The sequence below is a fragment of the Cryptomeria japonica genome, chromosome 2 (genome assembly GCF_030272615.1).
Source record: "Cryptomeria japonica chromosome 2, Sugi_1.0, whole genome shotgun sequence".
NCBI lineage: Eukaryota > Viridiplantae > Streptophyta > Pinopsida > Cupressales > Cupressaceae > Cryptomeria > Cryptomeria japonica.
Genome location: NC_081406.1, coordinates 671377395 through 671403836, shown reverse-complemented (window position 1 = coordinate 671403836; position 26442 = coordinate 671377395). Strand labels below are relative to the sequence as shown.

At 35.8% G+C, this 26442-nt stretch overlaps 1 protein-coding gene across 2 annotated transcripts in view; it reads left to right on the top strand.

The window, feature by feature from the left end:
* The first annotated feature begins 5148 nt into the window (after positions 1 to 5148).
* The window catches only part of LOC131034002 (protein SHORT ROOT IN SALT MEDIUM 1), a 42877-nt gene continuing 21583 nt past the window's right edge, over positions 5149 to 26442 (top strand). Inside the window, exons 1-13 of one of the 2 annotated variants that reach the window (XM_057965324.2) lie at positions 5149 to 5361; positions 7259 to 7351; positions 7543 to 7779; positions 16731 to 17126; positions 17255 to 17272; positions 17408 to 17508; positions 17678 to 18340; positions 18500 to 18545; positions 18746 to 18838; positions 20278 to 20333; positions 20706 to 20826; positions 21497 to 21711; positions 21820 to 21883. In XM_057965324.2, the coding sequence (XP_057821307.2) occupies positions 5314 to 5361; positions 7259 to 7351; positions 7543 to 7779; positions 16731 to 17126; positions 17255 to 17272; positions 17408 to 17508; positions 17678 to 18340; positions 18500 to 18545; positions 18746 to 18838; positions 20278 to 20333; positions 20706 to 20826; positions 21497 to 21711; positions 21820 to 21883 (2151 nt within the window). In that variant the 5' untranslated portion in view covers positions 5149 to 5313. The remainder of the gene's footprint in view (positions 5362 to 7258; positions 7352 to 7542; positions 7780 to 16730; positions 17127 to 17254; positions 17273 to 17407; positions 17509 to 17677; positions 18341 to 18499; positions 18546 to 18745; positions 18839 to 20277; positions 20334 to 20705; positions 20827 to 21496; positions 21712 to 21819; positions 21884 to 26442) is intronic. The other variant, XM_057965325.2, reaches the window with a different exon arrangement.

Genomic DNA, 26442 nt, shown 5'->3' with positions numbered 1-26442 from the left:
GAACATATCCAATTGATAAAGATGAGACTGCTCACGAGACAAATGCTCACAAAAGACATCAAAGGTAGGCATGGTGAAACGAGCACCCAAGCCATCCATGGTGGAGTAGAAAGTAGAGGCAAAAATACTGAAAATGACCCAAAGCTTCGAAAGAATCAAGTGAATGCACTCTGTGTCTATCTTGATCTTGCCACATCCCTGAAGAACAGATCTGGTAGTCTTGAACTTGTTCAAAAAATCCTCAATGGTGGGAAAGGAATTAGGTGACGAGGAAACCAACTCTGCCTCAATTTGTAATGCCCAAATCTCATTAACCCTCCCGAAGAGAGACTCAAACTTCAACCACATAGCACGAGGAGTGAGCAACTCATCAAGGTGAAACATAAGACTATCAAAGACATGTAAATAGAGCAAACCCATGGCCTCATCCATCTTGTTTATGTGCTGAAGAAGCTCATAAGGACGCTGCAATAGAGGTTGAACCTCATCCAAACAAGACCACAACCCTCTTTCCTGGAGAATCCTCGTGATGCGGGGCTTCTGGGTGTGATAGTTGTGTGATGTCAACAACTCAACCGAAGGATCTGTCATGAAAACTCTATGTAAGGAAGTTAAGTAGCGGAAACAACTTCCTACACTAACCTTGAGAGGAGGGTAATGCAAAACTTTTTCAGATCATTACAACAGTTATAGAAAATAGAAATAGATATAATAACATTCATACCACAACACAATGATTTACGTGGGGAAAACCCTTTCGGGAGAAAAACCCCACCCTCCAAAAGCAGCTCAATATTTTATTCAGCAATCAAAAACAGATTACAAAATACTTGCAGAGCAAGCTCTTCGTAGGAGTAGCACTAATCAGAGATTCAGAGGCAACTCAATAGCCATAAGACTCTTACACACAACCTCTATCTCACACACCTCATAAATAGGAGATACAATACAAGAAACCGTCAAACGGTATTACAAAACCATGGGCTAAAACCACCCAATAAGGTGTAGCCGACCTTATCTCCCTTCTATGACATGTTAAAGCACACATCAACACGTGTCGCTCCCTTTTACAGCTCATTTATGTATCCAATACAAATTATTTTTCCTATTTCAGGAGTACAAACTTCCGGAGGCCATAACTTGAGAACCGGGTGTCCGATTGACGAACCGTTTGAAGGGCCGGAAAGCTCGCGAAGTGCTCTATCACCTCGTAACCCGCTTCGCCGGTTACGGCCACTTTTCAGGGCGTTTCGGAGCCTCTAAAGTCCCCAAATTTAAGTTTAAACATTTTATTGCACCCCTCCAAGACGAAAACTTTAATATCTTCAAAACTAGCTATGACCTTGCAACGCAACTTTACCGGAATGCTTATCTAGCCAACCAGAAGCTTCAGGGAGAGTTTCGCACCATTTTGTGCTAAAATGAAAACTTACTATAAATAGTAACCTCACATAAATGCAAGGTTGAGACACCATTTTTCCCAACACTCTACACCTGCACCTGCTTGTTGGTTTTTTTTATTATGTGATATTTCATAATAGACAGAAGATGCAGAAGGGTTTGTTTGTTTTGAGAGTTTTAGTGTTCTGGATTTCTGATATAAATGACAGAAAGTGAGAAAAAACACCCCCACAATAGATAATCCCAAACCCGAGTACATACTGATGAGAAGGAAGTAGTGCATAAGCAAACAAAATTCAAACTGAAATATAATATACCTGATGAAAAATATGAGAAACAAGATCACATATTTTAATAGAGCATGCTGAGAGCTTTCCAACGTCTATTCATTTTAAAAAAACGGAGTCCGTTTGCCCATTCTATGGCCCCGAAAGTGTAGAAAAGAGACCCGACTTTGACTGAAAAAAGTACAATTAAACAACAAAATCGAGAAAAAATTCCAACACCACGAGGTTTGGCTCGGAACTAGCTTTCCGACACCTATTTGTTTTCAAAAAAATGACTCCGTATGCTCAAGATATGGCCAAAAACCGAACCCCCCCTTAAAGAGACAAGAGGGTGGAGGTCCGATGGCAAGGGCTTGACATTGGTGGCGCTTCGGGGAGGAGCGACGGAGTAGCGAAGAGGGAGCGACGGTGGCGGGAAGAGCCAAGGCGACCGGCGACGGGGAGGGACCTGCGCTGACAGGTCCAGTCGACCGGATTGTCAGGGGTACGGGGTACCCGCCGAAACCCCAACTGCAAAATTTTTTATTTTTCAAAAACTTTTTTTTGCCTTTTTCATAAAAAAATTTTGATTTTTTTTTTCAAAAAATAAAAAATCGGGCTTCATGCCTAAAAAGACAATTTTTTTTTTGAATTTTTTCTCGAACTGCGTGCAAGGGCCGTACGACCTAGTACTGAAGAAAAAATTACCCCAAAATGCTTAGGAGTTAAAACTAGGCAAGTTTTATATGACTATAGGGGTTTTTGGGCCTTCTGAGCACGATGGTGAGGTCCGTTTAGGCCCAAAGTGCTCAGAAAAAGGCCTATCCCTAAGTGCATAAAAAAAACTTCCTGAAACCCCAGATTTGCTTCCAATGCAAAAATTCTCAAAACAAGAACAAATAGCTGTAGATCTGAAGCTCTGATACCATGTGCGAGTTGAGAAATACAACACCATAGGAGCTTAAAGATCTCTGCAAGCTGAATAACTTGTTACAAGGAGAAGCAAGAAAGTAAATAACAAAAAAAACAATACACAGAAAATATGCTCAAAAGATGAGAGCTCAACATTCACAAAATGTGTAATGTGATAATGATACAAGGAAAAAAAAATTAACCTCTAATAGGTCAAGAAACCTTAAAAAGGAAAACCTAGGTTTGCACATAATAATTAATAAAAGAATTAATTATTATGCACCTAATGTTAGCTTAAGTGTAAAAAGAGATAATAGGGAACTTAAAGAATTAAACAAATGTTGTTTAATTAATCAAGTAAAGACCCGATTACTCTAACAGTCATGACCCTCATTTCTTTCCTCTTTTGACGATGTTTAGATCTCATGATTTACAAATTTTGATTTGTACTTAATTGAATTAAAAAAAAAAAAATCATTTAAATTAATCATCCTCAAAATGGATCATCACATGTACATTATTCCACTCCCAAGTTCTTCAATGATTGACTCCTAAAATTGGATATAATATTGCAAGAAATGAGCATGAACAAGACAAGAATCATAAAAAATACAAAAATAGTCATTGTCGGCCGTACAAGAGAACATGTGAAGTTGCAAAAAAATAATGATAAAAGTACAATAATAATTTAAAACAAAGGGTAAAAAATGAAATGAGATCCCATTTACAAATTGAGATCTCATTCACTTTTTCTAATTGGGATCTCGATTACGATATAGGATCCCGTTTCGTAAAATTTGAATTCTTGACCCAATTTTTGTTTTGGATTTCACTTCGGAAAAAGGATTCGAGAGCTAAGCCTTAGCCTCAGACTTGGTTTGACCTGTAACTTGAAGGTCATGTCAGTGTCCATATAAAATATTAACTTTTGACATATATGTGAAGACCTTTTTTGCATAATTTTTTAATGAAATTAAAACTCATTATAGATGAGACTATGTAGATCTTAAATATGTATTGATTGGATTGTTTTTTTTTTCTTTCTTTTTTAATAATTTCCAATGAAAGAGGTCAACAAACTTGAAATAATAGGTTTTTTTTTAATATGTTTTTGAAAAACAATTTACATGACAACAAACTAGAGACAATTCTATACAATTTGAATTTAAATAAAAAAACGATAAGTTTAGGTCAAGTTATACTTGTCCTACATGAGAAGTTTTCAAAACAATAATTATGTCCAATAAAAAACTAACAAAGAAAAATCAGAAAAAAATTTCAAAAAAATATCCTCAACAATCTTGAGTGTGTTACGAAACCTTTTCCCAAAATGATTAAAAAAAAATACTTTCAACTAGACCAAATTATGCTTGTAGTACACAGGCATGGTATGGTCCTAAAAAAATGACTTTTAAACAATGGTTTTTTAGAAATGCCTATTGAAAATTAATTTGTGTCACCTTGGTAATAAAATAAATGAGATATTTAGAAATTAGACTCCATACACTACATTTTCTACACAGACTTTTTTTAAAATTCAATCTTTAAGTGCTTCAAACTTTTAGGTTAGTTGGGATGAATTTTAAAAAATAGGGAAAATGCTTACTCAACTTCTTACACACACCCCCTTGTCTCATTCTCTCCCTCCCTCTCCTCTATATATTTATCTCTTTCATCTCTCCTCGTCTCATTCTCTTCCTCTCTCTCCTCCATATATTCGTCTGATTCATCTCTATCTATTCTCCTTTCTTTACCCTTCATCTCTCCCTCCTCATCTCCATCTCCATCTATATCACTTGACTCTATCTTCTTTGCTTCCTCTCTCTTTCTCGCTCTTCGTTGCCCTTCCACTCCCCCCCCCCCCCACCCTTATTGAAAACATAACACGAGTCTCTCTCTCCCTATTGCAAACATAACATGAGCTTGCTAGTAATGGAGTCTAATTATCATCCTACTTTATATGTTTTGTTTCAATCATGTTTGGATCCATGCAAATGGATGCATAGTTGATTCAAAGTCATCACTTCTCCATTGTGGCCTTTGTTGCACACAAAACATCATTTGCTGAATGGCCTACCAATTGATCTCATGTGATGCACAAATGTATGCAAAAAAGAAACCAATTTGTTTCCTAATTGACCTTCCACACCTATTCAACGCACCATTGCACAGAAAAGTACAATTGCTAGTTTATATAATTTTTGAAATACAAATTTATAAATTATTTAAACAAATACATAAAATATTTTTTAATACAAAAAGAATCCAAAACAAATACATAAAATATCACATACTAAAGATACTCTTATTTCAATATCATAAAAACAAATACTCCTCACACATGACACTAGTTAAAATTTGAGAAAATATAAAAAAATAAATTTTAATTAAAATCTAAAAACTTTTATTAGAAAAAAAAAGGGGAAGGAATCACAACCCACAACTATAAAATCACACTCAAGACAACGGTAGTGAAAACGTCGATCACGCTAAACCATAGAACTAACCCTAGTTTACACACACACTACCTAAGACTTATAGAAAAAACGTAGCCTAAAGCCCTAAGCTTATCATCTTCTTTCATTTCCCTTCCCTGGTATATATTGATCATATAATAAACGCACTCACACCGCCTCTCTCGTACACAATAATATACATTTTGGGTTCTTTTTCACATCCACATTTCAGAGTTACATGATATTATTCCAGTAGCGAGGAAGAGGAGAAAGGGAGAATGGATCAGTGGAACTATGCGAGGGCTGCCCAACAAGCCGCGCACCAGGTATTAATGCCTTTGTATTATCTGCGTTTTTGCAATTAGGGGTTTAAGGATTTATTCCCATATATTTTCTTTAAGCTGCGAACCAGCTATGAATTTGGCAGGCAATGGACATGTATCTACCGCGAGGGATGCCATGAGAAACACAGAGGGGACGAATATAGATTTGAGACGGTTTATTTTTTGTATATTGCTTTTACTATCCTAGGGTTTGGACTCTTCACTCGGGTTTTTGTTTTACATCTTTTGGGTGTGCTAGGTTTTTGGGTTTTTCCTGTAATGCGCTTTGAGTTATTGCGAAGTGCTGTAGATTTGCATTGGATTGTCGTCATTGGTAAGGTTGAACATGGACGCTAAGTGTGAATAGATTGTTGCCACATATATGCTGTGAACTTTTTTGGTTTATTTATTTATTTTTGAAGGGTATGTGGAGACTAACAGACTTACAGTTTGAACGTTAGACCTATTTCGTCGTGGCTGGCAATGCTATTTTTTTAATAGTTTAACCTGTTTATTACAGCGTGGAGCTTGCCCTAGTGGTTTCCTGGTGGGATTTGAACACCAAGGCCTTAACACTCAGTAACTCTGCGTTTTGCGTGGAAAGTTATTCCAGAAGCTTTGTCCGGAAGTTTATGCAAATATTATGGTTTATTCGACTTATTTCCTCAAACGTAGCACATTTGTCTTAGCCTGCTTCACAGTCTCATCAACAAAAGATAGTGTTTTGTCTTACTACTCAGTTTGACCTCGTGTTTCGGATGATTTTTTCCTACAAAGCTTTGTGCAGAATTATTTTTCTATTAAGACTGCCCCTATGAGTTGGTTTTTGTTTGTGGCTTTCGCAGTGCATATTGTCTGCTTTGCACTTTTTGAAAGAGTCTTTTCTAAACTACTTCGATTTCAACAAATGGGATTATGCTTAATCTTTATTTGTGGCTAACAATCCCTCATCCTGGTGATGACTTACAAATAGCAGTGGCAGGAAACTTTATTTCGTATTTTATTTCTATACAATTTGTTTGAAGTATTTTTTTATTAACAAGTTTTTCGTTACATCATTACCCGTTCTTTGCTTTCTATCCTCCCCTCTCCACACGAGTTATGATTCTATTAAGCCATTTTATAAAAGAACAATCTCACATGGATAACAGTTATGAAAAGGTTGTTTATGAAGCTCTATTTGCAATACAGAGGCAGTGGAGCGAGTTTGCACTGGGCTTGACATGTAAATAACTTTCACAGCTATGTCCCTGTTCTGATGTGTAATTAACTTTGCTAGAAGCGTGTGGTTGGTAACCAATGCCATGTTATGCAACATCCTTTTCTCTCTCTCTGCTACTTGTTGCAAGGTGTGCGCCCTTGGTTTCCTTGTGCTGTGCAGTGCAGCGCTCGGGTTTGTGACATGGCTTAACCCTATAAGCCATGTCACAAACCCTATAAGTCTAGTGGATTCTATAAGTCTAGTGGTTGTATCGGGCATTAACAGGTCAATCTTTTGGTGCAACGGCAATCACACTTGTAACACTACTAACATTACCAGAGACTTTTTGGTGTTATCACCTATCTTACATTTTGTTTAATATTGGACTCTCATTTCTATGGTTATTTTATTATTTGATGTGTGCAGTACTATATTTATAGTTACATTGTAGGAAAAGCTTTCATGTCGTCTCATTTTGTAATGGCAGTTGTGATGTCTCAATAATGTACATGCTATATATGCATGTCTATTCAGTCCTTGTGTTTGGTTTCAGTTCTTGAATTCAAGTTTTGTTTGTTGTTATAAAAAGTATTGTGGTTGGTAATAGTTAGTTATTATTAAACTCATAAATAATTTTTCTTTAAGCTTTCCGTTTGTAAATCATATCTTCACCAATGGGTTCTCAACAAAATTTGACAGGGGTATTCAACACAACAAGCTCCAGCCACATCTGTTGCAGGCTCTGCATATGCTCAACAGTCATATGGGCAGCAGCAGACGTATGGGCAACAGGTATCTTGACATTTCTGTTGGTTTATACTGGAGGCATCTATAGGGTATTCATAACAATGTACGGAATGATAAGTTGTTGCCTTTATTTTATATTGCATTGGTCTTGACTTAATGTCGGCTCCTAGAACTCTTTAATTTTGACTGGTGAATTTTCTTTTGTTTTTTAACACTTTCTTGGTTAACTTGGCCAGGCTGCAGGTGGATATGCTGGCAGTGCATCTCTAGGTTCTGGTACAGGATTGCAGCATGCTTCACTACAACATACATCCCAACGTGCTAATTCAGCACGAGGTGGACAGGCAGATTCTGGTGCATATTCTGCAGGAGCATCTGCTGTTACTGGTGGTGGAACTGCCTCAGGTGCGCTTCAGTATGGAGGGCAGTATGGATCTGTTTATGGAGCTTCAGGTCAAAGTAGCGTACAACAGGTGAGAATTCCAAATTATATGCATCAGATTTGGATGGTTCTAAAACAATAAATAAACACCTTTCAGATGGTTTTTTATTGCATGCGTTGTGAACCAGTAAACTGCCTTGATACTGGCAGTATTTCTTCATATCAGGGAAAAGTAGAAAGGGCTGATTTTTTTTTATAATAGGACACAAAAACAATCTGGGCATGGAAATGTTTAGGAAACAATGTAAAAAGTACTATAAATGTGTGTATTTAGGCGGCTATAGTGGATTAGATATGGTTTCATGGTTTAGCAGTAATTTTGATGGAGATTTCTGCCATAGTAGCAAAAATCTTTGTCTTTTTTCAAAAGATAAAGATTTAAAAAAAATAGAGAATCCTAGAAAAATAAGAAAAAAAAGGGAAAAATTGTAAAAACTACTATTTTTTAGTTTAAAGGTAATTTCTAATTGAATAGAGATAAAGGGAGTGAAGAGAAATGAGAGTTTGAACATGAATGTTTGAATATATTTTCATTAGTTTTGCTGATTACATTACCCAATGCATATATTATGATAGTTCATTACCAAATACAAACACACCACAAGTGCGTATATTGTGATTTCAAAGTACAAAATAACAAAAAAAAAGGAGTTGGCTAATGACTCTTGATGCTGCGGAGAACATTGCGCTAGAGTTTTTTGAAAAGATTCCCTTCTGATGAAACTCTAGGGGTTTAGTGTTTCCTAATTTCATCAATCTGCATAGGATCAATCTTTTGCTTCCCCCAAGAAATCAAAATCTTCGTCATCCAAAACTACCTTCTCATCTCTTAGATATAAAAGGGAGAAGATAACTTCATTTGAAGGTATGGAGAAAGGAAGAAAGAATGGAGAACATGAATCAAGGACTAAGGGAAGAAGAAAGGAATGGGAAGTAAATAGGGAAGTGACTCTTTCAAAAAGGGTATAAATTATGAAGGGTTGTAATTTTTCAAAGGGTGCTAATTGTGAAAGGTTGTGACTCTTGCCAAAAGGCAGACATGATGAAGATCTGTGACCTCTCCCTCACATTGGAAGGTATAAAAGGGAAGGAGGAGCAAATGGAATGGAGGGGAATAAAGTAGAACTAGAGGAGATCTATAGAAGATTCAGAGCAGAAGTATATAGAGGGATCTGAAATAAGATTTGAGAAGGGAAGAAGAAAATAGGATATGCAGATCTAGAAGAAGAAGATATGCAAATCTTAAATAGGATATATGCAGATTTCAAAAGTAGGAAACACAGATTAACCTTGTCACCCTTGGTGGAAGGAGTTCCTTGCCTTCTATAAAGGTCCTTACCATAGTCAACACTCATGTGATTGTAAATAAACAAAACTTCAAAATATTTGACGCTATTTGATGTATTGATAGAAGTGAAATTTGTGCCAATGTCACATTTAGGACAGGAAAGTTGATGAGAATACAATTATTTCTAACCTTGTCACCCTTGGATGGAGTTCTTTGCACTCTATGAAAGTCCTTATCGTATTCACACTCTTGTGTGACTGTAAATGAACAAAGCTTAAAAATATTTGATCTTAGTTGATGCATCTATAGAAGTGAAAAAAAATATGCCAATGTAACATGGGACAAAAAAGTTGATGAGAATTACATTTCTTTCGAAGTTGCTGAGAATATGTTTCTTTCTAAGTTGCTGAATCGAGTATGGGTACGAGTATCAGGGATTGGGTATGTTCACATGTTGTATGCACACACACATATACATAATTAAGTGTAGGATGCCATATGCCACACATCCATATATTATAATTATTAATTTAAAAAACAATTATAGTTGGCATTATTTAATAATTATTAATTTTAAATTTTGTATTGAAGTATTCCACATATAAATTATATATATCTCAAAAATACAATTAAGTTTAGAATGCCATATACCACACATGTGCTAAACAAACCATATATTATAATTATTAGTTTAAATTAAAAATCATATTTTGTATTTTTTAATAATTATTAATTTTAAATTAATGTAAAAACCAAAACAGTCTACATTTTTTACTCAATAGAATATCAACATATTTAATATTATTATAATAATGATAATTGTCATATATTATATTATATATTCATATATATATATATAAATTATATTTAATAATATTAATATAGTATATTCTATCTAGTTTTATCATTTTAATTTGATCATACAAATGAAGAATTAAAAATAAATTTAAAATTATAATATTTAAATATGCTATTTAGATTATACACTTTAATTATATATTCAGATATGTCATTATATTTAACTTTTTTTTTAATTGGTAATTGGTACTTTTTCAATTTATTAACTGGGATTTTGTACCTGACCCAATCCAGTGGTGATTACAAGTAGGGAACCGCCTCCCCAAAGGAACAAAGCTCCAAGAAATAAAACCCATTAACGAGTCAAGATCCACATTTAGACTGAGAGAGTAAGATCATATTAAAGGTATCGGCCTTCTTAACCTTCTTATCCCTCTTTCCTTTCACTACTTGCCAACCATCCTCCAGCATTGCAGCCACCTTTTGTCATGTAATGTCCCCACTTTGAAATAGAATTTGATGGTAAATAATAATAATAAAATTAAAATGCAAAAGAATAAAAATTAAATAAAAATAAAAATCTAAAAGAATATAATTAAATATAATTTAAATTTGATTAAGTTAATGAATGGTCAAAAGACATTGAATGAAAAGTTGTGACTCCCTCAAACATGAGATATAAAAGGGAGAAGAGAACCTCATTTGAGAGGGGGATAATTTGGGAATCAGAATTGCAGATTTGATCTAAATAAGAAGTGTAGATCTGATTGTGAAATGTTGTGTCCCTTTCAAAGGGCAGAAATAATGAAGGGTTGCACTCTTTCAAAGTTTGCTAATGGTGAAAGGGTGTGTCTCTTGCCAAAGGGCATACATTATGAAGAGGTGTAACCTCTCCCTCACATTGAGAGATATAAAGGAAAGGAATCAAAGCAGCCAGTAACATCACCATCCATCAGATCAGATCAGATCTGTTATTAAGTTAAGGCAGTTACATCATTGTTCTTGGTGGTATGCATGGGGATTGAGATCGGTATATTAATCAATCAGCCTTGGGAGAAGTATTCAGCATCGAACAAGGATTGAAGGGAAAATGGATATGGCATTACGTTTGGAATAATATTGAACAACAAGAATAATAATACAAGCAAGGTTACAATCATTCGCACAACCCAACCGTAAATAATGTTGATGATAATTCGATTAATTTGTAATCTAACCGATATCTGGAATGCATGGTTTAATTATCATGTGACAGCGAATTAATTAAGAGAATAATCGGTGGCTAATCTGTGAAAGGGTGCAAGGAAAGTGGCAGTTATGAACAGCCAAGAGTCATGTCTTTTGCAACATGAGTTTCATTGCCATTGAATAGTATATAAGACAATCGTTCCAACTACAAGAAAGGGCAGTGATAAGTATGGCTCTCAAACATTCAGTGAAATTGATTTATAGTTGCAAGCAGCATATGGTCAGGTATGTGGCATTACTTAATAATTTAAGTAATTCATTATTGAAGATTTATAAGCTATCAATGAGAAATAAAGTTAAGCTGTAAGGTATTAATAAAGCAGAATTATGTAAGAATTAATCACAATTTATAATTCAATACAGGAGCAGAATTTTATAAGGATTGATAAAAGTTATTAAATATATAATAAAAACAGAAGTATGAGAGCATATCAATAATGTTAGTATGGCAAACTACATTAATTAGAGGAATATGCATATACACTTATAAGTTGTTACATTCCATAAGAGATGCATGCACTTGAAAAAGTGGTTCAATCTATTTGCTGCATCTTGTGGGAAGAGGTTTGAGGTGTAATCTAGTGGTGACGAGGGGCTCACAAGTGGTCATAAGGACCCTTGGAGTCAAGGAACCAGATTGCACTCTCCATGCCGAACTCACAAGATGCTGTGTATGGGTAATGGGCTTAAAGGGCAAGCAACATGGGCCGCCAAGTCTAGCAAGGAGGTTAAAAGCAACCATTCCTTGGGCTTGGTAGACAACAGACTCGCACAACACCTCTCATGTCTCATATACCAATTTCTATCTGTTTTTTCATTAGAATGAATTAGGTCTAATCATAAATGAACATGTATGTAGGTGTTTTCTTTTGTTTTTAGGTGCAGGTTATCCTCACAAGACTACACTCTTAACATAAGAGATGTCTCAAACCTTGATCCTACTTATGTCTTTCATGATTTCTTGATTAAGAAATAATTACATTGTAGTGTTGAAATAACGATTTGATTTAGATAATAAGAATACTATTTGTCTCCTAATTAATCAATTTAGATCATAATTGTATTGAGATAGATTAATTATTATTAAACTGGCCTATATCTAGTAGGGGACATTACATGCCATCTCAAAGAAGCATTCAAAGTAGTTCTACCCTCTCCATCCAGACTACCATGGAGTCTACCCCTAACCATTGTTGCAATTGAGTTGCTGCAACAATCAATCACCCCCTCATTTACTTTTTTTTTATATTCTCTTGTAACCTCCGACAATGTGTCAACCCTCTCCTCCTTATTTGAAATATGGGAACCAACTTGGTTATCGCCTTTCAAACCTACTAAGTAGAATTTTGTGGAAGAACTGTTGTTTGCCTTATGCCTTGTTGTTTCACAATCCACATCTTGTTGCCCCTTAGCCACACCCTTGCCCTCAACAACCTCAAAGGGTTTGCCTCTTCACCCTCCTCTTTCTCTACCGAATAGAATTGAGGGGAAACATCACTCCACCAAGTACCTTGGTTATGGATTTTCTTAGAACAGTTTGCAGTAACATGCTTAATCTGGAAGCATCTTCTGCATCTGAAGGGTATGCCTTCGTAGTCCACAGGTAGCAACCACACCCCATTTGCAAATTTCAGAGGCAAATCAACCGGAGGGGCTTTCTTCAAGACCATCTCAATCAGAATCGGGCATAAGTAGTATGAAAGAAATCTTGGGATTCCTCATCCATCCCTAAGAATTTATCCAGAGTGTTCCCAGTTGCTTCAAAACAAGAATCGAACCAAAATTTTAATGGAAGATTAGGCAATCTTACCCATAAAGGAAATTTATCGAAGGATTCAGTAGCCGGATTGAAAGTTGGATACCACAACTTTAACAATAGCATGTGGTTGTTCTCCCAACATATTCGTACAAGATTTTCTTCCTATCTTTTACATAGTCATATACCACCACAAAAAACCCTTAGGCTCTATGATAGATCTGAATCTCCCCTTCCACAATGGGACTCCACTTAGAAATCCATTTATGCAACTCGCCAAGACTGGGCCAAAAACCCTTAAATCTTGGCGAGACCTATCAAGCCCATCTCCTAAAAAAACTATTTAATTTCAGGTATCTCTTGTCCAATCTCTTGCTCCAAGTTTACCATTGGCCTATCAACATGGGGCTCAATCCAATTATTGCTCATTGCCCCACTTTTTCCTACCTTCTTGGCCGTTGCCTCATACACCCCTCTTGTCGAGATATTACCTCCCCGCTCCCCATGAGCACCTTGTTATGCATTCCGTTTTCTGTCAAGGGCACCAGCCCAAATTCTCTTATGCTTAGAAGTCAAACCTTCTGCCTCCTCATGGCATCCAAATTTTAAGGATGCCTTACCCATCTCAAACCCCTGAAAATCTTCCCTCTGCATCCTCCACAAAAGCCGCTTGTCTTCGTGATTGTGGTTGGTGATAACGGTCTCATTCTTGGTGAAAGTTGCTGGTTCCGAAGTGCGAAACCCATTTGAGGCATACATCCTAATGCCACATTCGCTCGGGCTACTAGTGCTAAAGCCATTTCTTTTAAACTTTCCACCACCGTCCCCAACCAACTCCCCTTTGTCACAAGGAAGCACCTTATGCCCCCGCGAATCAAACCACAACTTTGAGTCCATATGGTATCGAGTAGAACGCACCAGACATCCATGTTGTTGATCATCGTAGAAAGGCTGGGTCTGCAAAACCCTAGCTGCAGCGGCAGGGGAAAACAAGAGTCTACGCAGCTCCATGATAAGCAATTGAGAGAGTAAGAATATTGTTCATTATATTTAAACTTTTGTTTTTGCTAGGTTTTCATTATATTCAAACTTAATAATACATATCATCGTTATATTTAACTTAACAATATATATTCATACATTTAATTTTATTTATATTAAATATTGTCTTCTATATAAATGTTTAACTTAAATTATTATTTAGTTTTATCATAATATTTTAGATGTGCTCTTTTAATTTAACAAATGATATAAATAATAATATATGTTTAAGAAAATTATATAATTTAAAATTACATAATAGAAGACCTGGTCGTTCATACTTGCTTGCCCTATCCTAACATAAGAACAAAGGAAATGAAGATTTGCAGTTCAGATTCAAAATTAGAAGAACTAATCAATCAGGTTTAATGTACAAATAGTCTTCTAGGTTTGCATGAAAATCAAAATTTTATTTATATTAAATATAGTATACTATATAAATGTTTTTTTTTTAATTATTTAGTTTTATCATAATATTTAGATGTGCTCTTTTAATTTAACAAATGATATAAATAATAATATATGTTTAAGAAAATTAAATAATTTAAAATTACATAATAGAAGACCTGGTCGTTCATACTTGCTTGCCCTATCCTAGCATAAGAACAAAGGAAATGAAGATTTGCAGTTCAGATTCAAAATTAGAAGGTCTAATCAATCAGGTTTAATGTACAAATAGTCTTCTAGGTTTGCATAAAAATCAAAAGAACCCTCCTTGCTTGAGTTTGTTCTTGTTTGAGCACCCATTGCTGTTTGCACCTGTCTGTCTGTCTGTATGCAGAATTAGAAAAAGGAAAATCATTAAATGTGTTCATTTTTGGGTTTTCTGTATTAGCAAACTAAACTGATGCATATAATCACCTTGGAATTCTTTTGAAAATGCTAGAATCGTGTGGGCTCGAGAAATGTTGGGCAGATTGTTTTGGGTGAAAAATACCAGAGTAGCTGGATATGCTCACACCCATCCTTAGGCACATGTATCATGTATCAGATATGGATGCCGTTTGACTCGATTTTGCACTTCAATCACTCCAAAATATGCATACGACTTAAACAAAAAAAAATAAAAATAGAGATTAAATGCTTGAAACAACCCAATTTTTTAGGCAAACTGAGCTTTTACAAGCTGGAGCACTTAAACAAGTTAACTTTTGGAGAATAAATCTCAGACATGAAATTGGCAAAACATTAAAAAATGAGCCTGATAATTTTTTAAATCATAAATAATGAATGATTCTAAGTATCATTCTCGTAATTTTTCATATCTGGTAGATGATTATGTATCTTGAATATTTAATTAACAAAAATTCTGACTTCAAATATAAAACAAGCTGGAAGACATTGAATATAAATTTTTTATCTTTCACAACTAAAATAGGGAAAAATTTCTAAATATAACTGGAATCTTTATCAGCTATGACTTATTTTGGAAGTCTTTATAAAAAGAGAAAATCCTGTTGTAAATTCTGCAGTCCACCTCATAAACGTTACTCAAGCAATGATCAGTTATGATTTTTTTGAAGACAATGCAACTATGATTTGTGCTGCCTATCTTCTTAATGACATGTTAATATAAAGTATAAGTCCGGGTGTAAGTCCTAGTCATGTCCGGTTGATTTGGTATCCTCTAATAAAAGGCATTTCCAACCAAGAAACTACCTTGATACGGTATAGGATTGCTCATCTACATTGATGGAGCCTAGAATGCTGGCCATACTTCTTTATCTCAGGGAAAAATAAAGGGCTAGAAATTTTATGACAAGAAAAATATCTAGATATGTGAATTTTGAGGAAACAACATAAAAAGGACTACAAATGGTCGAATTAGGTTCCTATAGTATATTAGATATGGCTTCATGGTTTAGCAGTAATTTTTGGAGATTTTTACTGCCTACCTTTGCAATGAAATATTACTTAAAAATAGAAGTCTGGGTGTAAGTCCTGGGCATGTTCGGTGGATTAAACATCCCTTAACATATAATGGCACCTTTTTGAACTGGCAATAGAGGAGTAGCATTGAGTGAGTGGACTGGCAGCATAGGAATGGGTAGGGTCAGTTAAGTGAAGAAATAAGGTGGATGAGTCAAGTAGGGAAAGTTAAATAGGATGTTTTTGTCAGTTAATTGCCATTGATTGAGGAAGGAACTTGTTAGTCAGACTGCCATCGATTGAGGACTGGATTGCCTATGATTGATGAAAAACAGAGTATAGGCAGTGCTAGCAGGAAAAGGGATTTACTTCAGAAATTTTAAAACAAAAATCGACTATATTCTCAGGCTTGTAATACTGGCAAATCAGCCGGTGCCTTTTGGAGTCTAAACCCTTCAAGCTTGGCAAATCAAATCATCTTGCGGATAGAAACCCTCAAGTGGCAGACCAAAATTCAGGGTGACTCAGAAACATCATAACTTTTATAGATTTTATTTGTATCTAGGTTTCTGAGTTGTATCAGACTGGTGAATTTGAAGTTGTATGTGTTACAATAAAATATGATTTTTTTTGATGTAGTATTTCTTGGTCTGTTATTATGTATGCATTTGGTTGAGGCCTTTACATAAAAACAGGCACACTTGTAAAGATGTCCTTCGTTTTGGTTCAATACCTGATGGGGCATGTTTAAAGAGTCTTTTAAAGAGTCTTCTCAGGATATCTTCATGGTGTATGGTTACCGTATGGTTTCTTGGGATCTATGCTAAGGGGCATATTTAAGTTTCTAGAGCTGATAAAAATAAGCCGACAGGAAAATAGTATAGCTACTAAGTCCCTCTCTCTTTCTCTGTCTGTCTGTCTCTCTATATAAGGCGGTATTCCATAAACTATAAGGTGTTAATGAGAAAATTGTATTTGTCAGGTAACTGGAGCTAGTACAAAGGGTGGTGCTGCATCTGCATTTCCAGTGTATGGTGCTGGTGCCAGTCGGGCTGCTGGATCATTTGCTGGAGGTTCAGCAGGTGTCAATGCTTCTGTAGTCCATGGATTAGATTCTTCAAAGTATATATCCAGTGGGTCAGCTGCAGTTTATGGGAGTGTTAAAGCTAATGATTATGACTCCTTATCACCACATGGATACAGTCAAAAAGCTGATCAGTATGCTGGTAGTGGTGGGTATGGTGCAAAGGCTGCTGAGTATTTATCTTCGGACAGGGGACAGTATGGTCAGAGCCAGAGTGTGTACATTGGAAGAGACTTGCAGACAGATGCAGCCAGGCGGTATCCAGATTCAGGTGGTGTTGGGCATCCTCGACAAGTATGTTTTTTGTGCTTTATGGTATTCAGAAGGTTAATTTTTTTTTTTTTTTTTGATATTTTTTAATTATCCATGAGAGCTGAAATTTTGTTTTTGCTCTGCTATGCTGGTTGGTGGACTCACTGCAGTCAGACTTACAAGATCAGGTACAGGTTGTTTATGATGTGCTAATTATGGTGGTCTTTTGCAGTTTCGTGTACATTAATTTCTTCTTTTTATATTTTAATTCGGTGGTTCTAAACTATTGAACTATGTATCTTGTCTTTGCTGTAAATGCACAGGCACTATTGCTTCGCCAGACACAAGTTTTGCAAGCACAGCAACTGCAATCTGTTGGTTCATTGAGACAGGGTTCTGCTACATCCCTTGATGCGGGTGGAAGGTGATCCTTTTGTTTGTTAGGTTGTGTTTAATGTGTTACTTTTTTAAATTTCTTGACAATGTATCAGGCAATCATACAATCTCTATCTCAAACAAAGATTCTGAGAAACATTTGTGTACAAGTATCTTAATCATCATTCCTGTTTTTATTTTTGTTATGTTTTTTCCAGGCCTGCAGATTATCTTCCAGGAAGGGGCAGTACTATGCACCCTGTAACACAGGAATATGGAGCCCCAATGAGGGACCTGTTAGGTGGCTCTTATGGTTCAAGGCTCGATTCAGATGTGGCCTTACTAGGTTCCCGTGGTGCTGGCAGTGCTGCTTCTGTGCTTGGAGGCAGTGGAGGGAGAGGTCTTGATGATTTATATGGTCAAGGCTCTCCACGCACAGGTTATGGTGTCAGTTTACCTCCTGGACGAGATTATAGCTCTGGAAAAGGGCCTGTTGGTGTTTCTTCTTGGGATGCAGGGTATACTGGGAGTAGTGCAAGTCGGATGGATCGTCCAAGTCGTTTTGATGATATCCGAGATGATAGAGTCTTACTCCGACATGAGTATGATAGGAGGGAAGAAGAAATTCATAGAGAGCGTGAGAGGGAGAGAGAACATGAAAGGGAGAGAGAACGTGAGTTGGAACGACGTGATCGGGAACGGGAACGTGATCGGGAACGAGAACGTGAGAGAGAACGGGAACGCGACAGGGAACGAGAACTTAGGAGGAGGGAACGGACCCCCATTAGACCTCCTCTAAGGGTTCGTAGAGAGCCATCTTTTACAAGGAAAGAAGAAAGAGTTGCTAGGCGACCTTCCCCTCGCCGTGAGCCATTGCATAGGTAGTGTTAATGCTATTTCGTGAGTTGAGATATTTCAGCAGTTTGTCATTTTTGCGTTTCTCCTAAAGAGTGTGTGTTTTAATATTTACTTAGAAGTTGTGTCTTTGTGAAGAGGGTCTGTTTTAATATTTGCTTACAAGATGTCTCTTTGGAATGTAGACATGCATCACCTGCCAAAGATCGAAGGCGAGAGTATATTTGCAGGGTAAGACAAGTTTTGGAATATTGATATTTTGTCTGCCTACTGAGATAAAATGTAATGTTATTTCTTGTTCTGTAGTACTGGTATTCTGTGTGCCGAGGGAACAAATCGTCTAATTAAATTAATTGCTGCAACATTAATTTTGTGCCAGTCCAGTATGGTAAACCATCTAATGAATTTTGTTGATATTTTGTGTTGTCTAGATTGATCCGTACAGTCTTGTTGAGGCAGAAAGGGACTTTGCATCAATCAGTAAACGCTATTCAAGGCTTTATGTAGCCCCAGATTTTTCAAAGGTTGACTACTTATTTTCAATGTATAATTGCATTTCAATATTGCCATGAGCATGTCAAGATTCATTTTTATTTTTTGCGAAATATCCTCAATAGATCTTATAATAGGAATCACAGTGTGTGAAATAGTAGGCAATCTTTAACATTGAATTTCCAGCATATATGTATATATCTGAAACAAACACTTCCTGCCAGCATAGGTGGAACAATTTTAGCCGATAGGTTTGCGTCCCTAAGCGCAAGTACCAATTGACCAGTAAGGACTGCAATTTACGTACTATGGTAGCTGAATTCAGGAACTTTCTTTCATCGAGTTGGCTTGTCTTGCCATACTGGTATACATGCCCCTAAACTGCACCCAACAGGTCAGACTCCTTAATGCTTGCCCAAGATAATGGAGTCGGGCACAAATGAGATATTCACAACCTGCAGAAACTTCAATCTTCAAACGCCACTTATGTTATGTTCGGCAATTAGGAGTGGGCCCTCGACAGATATGAATTGATGAAATTTTCGCCCATAAAACCTAACATAGTACTTCCGACACTTTAGACAGAAGGCTTAAGCAAAATACTTAGTGCTTTTCAATAAACCCGCACTGTTAAACCAAAGTTATGATTTCAATAATATTAGAATCGCATTACTTAACTGTTCATATAATAAACTCAGGGTGATATAATCATCAAAACTTAATAATAGGTTCTGCCCCAATGGTTACGATCCAAGGCTTAATAAAACCAGATGCCAACTTTACAATAGCTTTTATAAAATTAACTCATGGCTTATATATTTATTGCTATTATGGAAAGTGCGACCAAAATATAAAATCATAGGATGCCGCACAACATATTATTCCTCAGAATAAACTGATTTTTATATGAATCGATTCCTTTATGATAAGACCCACAATATTTTATCAAGCCATGAATCCACAATAGCTGCTAATACTGATTACGGTAGAATAATAATACTTATGTTTCAAATCTCAGAATAAAACTCTTCAGTGGACAATATTAATATTAAATCTGTCAATACAACTTTTCTGCAAATTTGTCTCTAACAGAGACTTCACAAATTTGGTCCAGCTGTGAACTCTGTCGCGAATCCACTTCTTAGGAAGAAGCAACTCCTAAAGGTTTGTGTCTCGAGAAATCATCCAATTATCATATCAAATCCAAGCATATCCAACTCATCACTAGGAACCCCCTTATAAAGATCTCCAGTAAGTATCTAGAAGATAGGTCAACTAGGTGGGGAAATATAATTGTATTGGTTAATTAATTAATATTAAGTCATCATTGAATATATTATATATATATGTTTCTGTTTTGATAGGTAATATTTTATTTATTTTTGACAATTAAAATCAATTTAATTAATTGTCACCTTACAAATTGGGGACATTATGTTTTGACCTGTCTATGTCTGTCTCATGTTTGCAGCTTGTTGTCAATTGGTTAAAGGAGGAGCTCAATGTCTCTTATAACACACCAGTCAGGTATTTTGCATTTAACATTTTTATTCACTATAAAATTGGTAGATTTTTTTATTAGTCTTATAAGCTGCGTGTTAGAATACAATTTGCACGCACATTAAAATATTTATTCAGTATGCAAAGCGGGAACTAATAAGATGTGGTGCTGTTTTAAGTTGTTAGAGTAGAGGACTAAATTCTTGGGGTGTTTCTTTTTGTTTTGGTGGGAACCAGAGTTGGTCTAGAAGATTTGATTTTGTTTTGTATGATTTACTTTTTCTTAGTAAGCATTGAAAGTGCTAGGTCTTTTTGCAGCCTGACCTTGCATATGACAATAATTGTTTAAGCTGATTAAATGACTGTTATGAACTCTTGGTCTGAAATCGGATGCAACAGCTTCGAGCATGATGCCATAATAGAGGATGAGAACGACCCAAAGGAGTCTTCACCAAAGTCATCTGACAAAGTAGCAGGAGTTGCGAAGCAATTGAAGGGAAGCACTGTTTGGAATGCAAAGGTAATTTGAGGAGATTAGACAAGCGTTTGGTGACAAATCAGCCAGTGTTTGTGGAGCGTATGCCATCATTTGAGAACACATGAGCTAAGTCTTTAGAATTTTAGGTGGAGTCGCTATTGTGATCGGTCTGCTGAGGTTTGAGGGCAAACTTCAGGTTATGCTTGTCGAATTACTCGTGATGACAGCAGCTGCGTTATTTACAGTATTCCCTTAATTGCACAACTTAATACTTATATAGAAAAACTTACATGAAGACAATAATTAAGACCGATATGTAGCTGGTTTGCTGTTGGTGGCAACTTCAATGTTTTGGGCCTTGGCTGTTGGTGGCAACTTCAATGTTTTGGCTGTTGGTGGCAACTTCAATGTTTTGGCTGTTGGTGGCAACTTCAATCTTTTGGCTGTTGGTGGCATCTTCAATCTTTTGGCGCAGGCGTGCTGGGAGTTACACCGAAAGATTGTTTGTTTTCTTTAGGCTGTTAGAAGGCAACATTAAACAATATAAATTGTCATTAAGGATGCTCATCTCTTATGGTTAATTAACTTTAATGAATTTGATTGATCCTAATGAATTGATAGTACTGTCAAATGATTGTCTAGTATTAATTCTAGTTAACACTGTCAGTAATTCATGCTGATCCATCTGTTTTTCTAATGTTATGTTCTGCAGGTCATTCTAATGAGTGGAATAAGCGAGAATGCTATGTCAGAACTAGTTTCTGAAAATATTACTGAAGATAAAGTTCTCCATGTCCATAATGTTTTAAGATTTGCTATTCTTCGGAAGGACCACAGTTTTTTTGCAGCTGGAGGTTCATGGGACAATGTTTTAGATGGCGGGGATCCAGCTACTGATGAATCTGCTTTAATTCGGACGGCTATAAGGTAAGTGGGAAAGTAAACACTTATCGCTGTATGTGAAACCTGGGAATGCTGATGCTGGCAATATATTGTAATTTCTTTTTAAGTAACATAACCTTGCCTTGATGACAGATGCTTCAAGGGAGCCACCCAACTTGATCTGACCAGTTGCAAGCATTGGAGTCGTTTTGTTGAGGTATTAAACATTACTGGCTTTTATCCTTTATCCTTCTTGTAAGGACTGCTTATTATGACTTTTATTTCTTTATTACATCTTATAATTACTGGACAAGTTGCAAGCGTTGGAGTTGTTTTGTCAAGGGATTAATTATTACTGTCTATTATCCTTTATCCTTATTTTGAGGAATGCTTCTTCTGACTTGTTTTATTTCTTTAATATGTTTTATAATTACTAGTCCTGTGAGGTGTGTAGGCATGGGGATTTATAAATTTGTTTTGAAAGAACAATTGTAAAATTGTCGTAGATTATATTGCATTTAAGAACTGTTGCCATTTGCTGTTTCTAACAAACTCACCTTTCTGATTTTGTTTGCCAATTATCTACATGTCAAATGGAATCTCAATGACAAATGACCTTATTTCTTTGTTTTCCATTTATATGTTTTTCCTTTCTAATAGACATGGGTTCAAAAGCTAAATGAGATGATGTTGAAGTTGGTTGTACTTTGTTGGATACAACTGGGTTACATATAGATAATACATAATTTTGATGGATACAGCTCGATTTCATAGAGATTGAGATCTCCGTCCTTAGTAGCTGATTATAAGTTCGAACATTATGATTAAGAGTAGACCTAAGTTGCTGGTACAACCAACTGAAATAGTTAAATCTCAATCATCATGTTTTAATCAGCTACTAAGGACAGAGTTGTCGATCACTATGTAACCCGGTTGTATCCATGAAAAATGTTTCTTTTGATGGATACAGCTCGGTTACATAAAGATAATATATCTTTTTGATGGATGCAACTGGGGTACATAGAGATCTACAGCTGTGCCCTTCGTAGCTGATTGACGAAATAGTGATCAAATGTACATCTACGTTGCTTATTTAGGTACACTGAAAAAGTATTATTTTTGGGTTCAGTTTGTTTGAGGTATGTTTGTACAAAAACATATTAAAAAAATCATAATAGATGCATATTTGTAGTCTGAAAACATGTATAAGGTTCAGACTATCTTAAAAATTTAAATACTACTTAAATGCCAATTTGTCAAACTGAAATGTCTTGATACACATTTATTTACGGGCCTTCAGAAAGAATATCATCATCATCATTGATAGTGGATGATATAGGTAGATCTGAATAAACCACAAGGAGTGCCCCTGATACTTGCATAAAAATCACTAAAAATATGTTTTCTGTTTGACTCGAGATATGGAAATTCTGGCCTTGGTATTATTCAAGTCAGCTTTCTTTTGTTGGCTATTTTCTTTTGTTCTATGTCAGATGAAGATGAACAAGAAAACTATTAAGGCAAAGATAGGGAGATTGAGATAAAATTATTAAGATAATTTAAAAATTGAAATCTTGAAATTTAAATATAGAGTTTATAAACAAAATAAGAAACTTGCAAGAAAACTTTGATTGCAAGAGGTTGTAGGTGTTAGTATGTTTTGGACATTGAGCCACCATCAATTGTGAGCATCCTTCTTATGCTTGTTACAATGAACAAATATTAGAGTGTAAATGAACAAACTGATTTGAAACTACATCCTCCACATTTGGATTAGGGAAAAACATTAGCTTGTATGCTTTATTGTATTCTACCTCTCGTAATGGTGCAAAGTGCAAACCTCCTCAACAAAGAAAGGACTTGTAATATTTTTGAGTCAATGAGAAAGGCAAGATGTAGTGGGTTGGTCAGTTGTTCCATTGTGCAACAAGAGTTTTCTACACTTGATTGAAAATAGTTCATTTAGGATCTTGTTTTCTCATTTATGATAGTCTTCACCTTCTCAACCATTGAGTCAATGCCATCATATACTTTCTCAAGCATGGCTTATCTATGTAAATAGAGAGGGTTGCACACTATAATGTGATTAGTGAAACAAAAAAGATATTCCTCACAATCTCCACCAAATGTTATCTATTATATTCTTCTTGACATTTACTCCTGTTTTAGTGTTATGACTTCGACAATGTTTATGCCTGATCTCCTTGATGATCAAAATGAGGTTGTCAAGAATAATTTGTGCATACTTCACCATTTGTGCACAATCCATGACTTCAAAAAACATTGCTTTAGGAGACATTACAATCACATTAATCCTTAATGGGCTTCAATGTTCCTTCACCTCTTTGAAAAACCAAGGCTCCTATATTCTTTTGGAGTGTTGCTAATCTTTGTTAGTAGTTCTTGCCAATATGGTGGATAAACAATGTTGAAGGGCAAAGCATTCACATAGACACATCATGCAATGTATTGATTGGCAATCTTTTTGGATTTTGATTTGTAATTTCCAGTGAACCACAAGGATGTGTTTCTCCCCCCAAACCCTTGCGTTTTCAACATAGGGGAATGGCGACGGGGACGTGGTTTTCCTTGTCGTCCCACCACCGTTCCACCACCAGCACCGAGACGCTGGGACATGCCGGGGACGTCCATATGTCTCTCAGATGTCTGGGGGACTCCTAGGAGTTTCCTAGCCATCTTAGGGATGAATAGGAGTTCTCTTTCTTAGGGATGAATAGGAGTTCTCTTATTGTCCCAATTTAGAAATTCAAATCCTAAGCAAAAATGGTGGAAAATTTGTGAAAATAGCATCCTTATCTTCAAGCCAATCTCATTCTCTTCATCAGATATAGACATGAAATATAACATCGAAGTATTACTTATACTTTTAAGTTATATTTCATGTATATATTGCAGGATGTTTGAGAGTCGTTTAAGATCTTTAGGAGTTATAAAGTAGATTCTAGGTTTTAGAAGATTTAATTTTTTTTAGACATTTTAGTAATCAGCAACCTCCTCTCATTATTCTTTTACTCACTCTATCTCTCTCTTTGTCTCCCTTCAACTCTAGGCCTATCTCTCTATCTATTGCTCTTCCTCTAACCCCTCTCTACCTCTCTTTATCTCACTCTCTTCTCTTTACCCCGAGATCTAGACCTATTTCTACATGTCTCCCTCTTACCCAAACCTCTGCCAGGGGTGCTACTCTCAACCTTGTTTTGGTGTTGCCCCCAAACCCCCATCAAACTATAATTCTAAGCAAGTAATAGGCCAATGATGAATCATGATCATAAACCATATTTTCGATATAATAGAAATCTCCAATTTGACAATTTCATTTGTCTAATTTTATTTAGTATTCAAGAAATCTCAGTATTTAGTATTTGCAATTTTGCTATTTTACTAATTTTCCAAAGTTTTATTTGAAATATGATTCTTATACATCATTTCATAACTAGTTTTTCAAGTACCATATGTATATCAACACCGCCAGCCCGCCAGCCCCTCCTTGCCGTCCCCAAACTTTGGCCCTTTGTCCCCAAGTCCTCGAAACCCATCCCCGCGTCCCCCTATCCATAACGGCTGTGGAGCACATTGATTTCTCATAACCCACTCTTGTTGAAATCACAAGACCAAGAATTTGCATTGTGCCACTTCATTATAATTAAAACATGTATTAATATAGAAATCAATGTGCCGATTTACACAGGAAAGAAAGTGCTTGAGTGTAAATTGGAACATAACAAAATATGAGTTAGGAAACTCCTCATCTACTTGAGTATACGAGTAAAAAATAGACCAGGTATAAATATATCACATGTCTTTGTCAAGCTCGCGGTTGCTTTAACCACTCAATCTTGGAAGGTACAACATAAAAATGCTTGTTAAATTTTGTAGCCTCTCAATCTTGGAAGATACAACATACTGTTGATGTTGTTCTTCTCATTCATTTTTCAAGCTACAATTTACAGTTGTCTTCCATTGCTTGTTGTGACATGCTTCTCTGCTCTGATAATTGTTTTTCATCTTGGAGTAGTCTCTCGAGCAGTAGAGAAGTCTCCTTGGAAGCTAGAAGCTAGAAAGTGGCTTGTTCATTTCATATTCCATTTTAAGGCCACTCCAAATATAACAATGTTCGAATAATTAACACAATTGCAGTCTTGTCTAAATAACTCACTTTGTTTTTCTTGTCCTAACCTTATTTTTATAATTAGATTCAATTTGTTTTCCAAGTTTTTGCATTTTGTTCATGTTTGTGTATGTTTAATTACAATTTCATGATTCACTTGGATTATATTCTTCAATGACCTCTATGATCTCTTTTATGTCTAGTGGGTTCTTCACATATGCTAAAAAATGGGTGGCTCTCCACCACAATTTTAGGATTACTAAGATCTGTAGATATAAGGGGACCTTTTTAATCGGGATTCTCTCTTTGTCAAATGCTGACATGTTTTAAGGACAACATCTTCATTTGCTTGCTCTCTAATAATCCAACTCTTGTTGGCACAATTGCATTCTCTTATTTCTTGGGGAAGATTGGTGCCTTCGTAATAAATACCACAAATTGATTTTCACTCAATTGTATGAACTTAATATTTAATATGATACCCAATGCAAATCCAAACATACTTGGCACTGCTTGGATCCTGTTGTATCATGTCAACATACTTCCACAATGGAGGATTTGGATCTGGTTTCAATTTGGGTTGGCCCTTGGAGCTAAAATTGTTTGCTATCAGAATCACTTGATTAAGAAGTTTGGAAAGCAACACA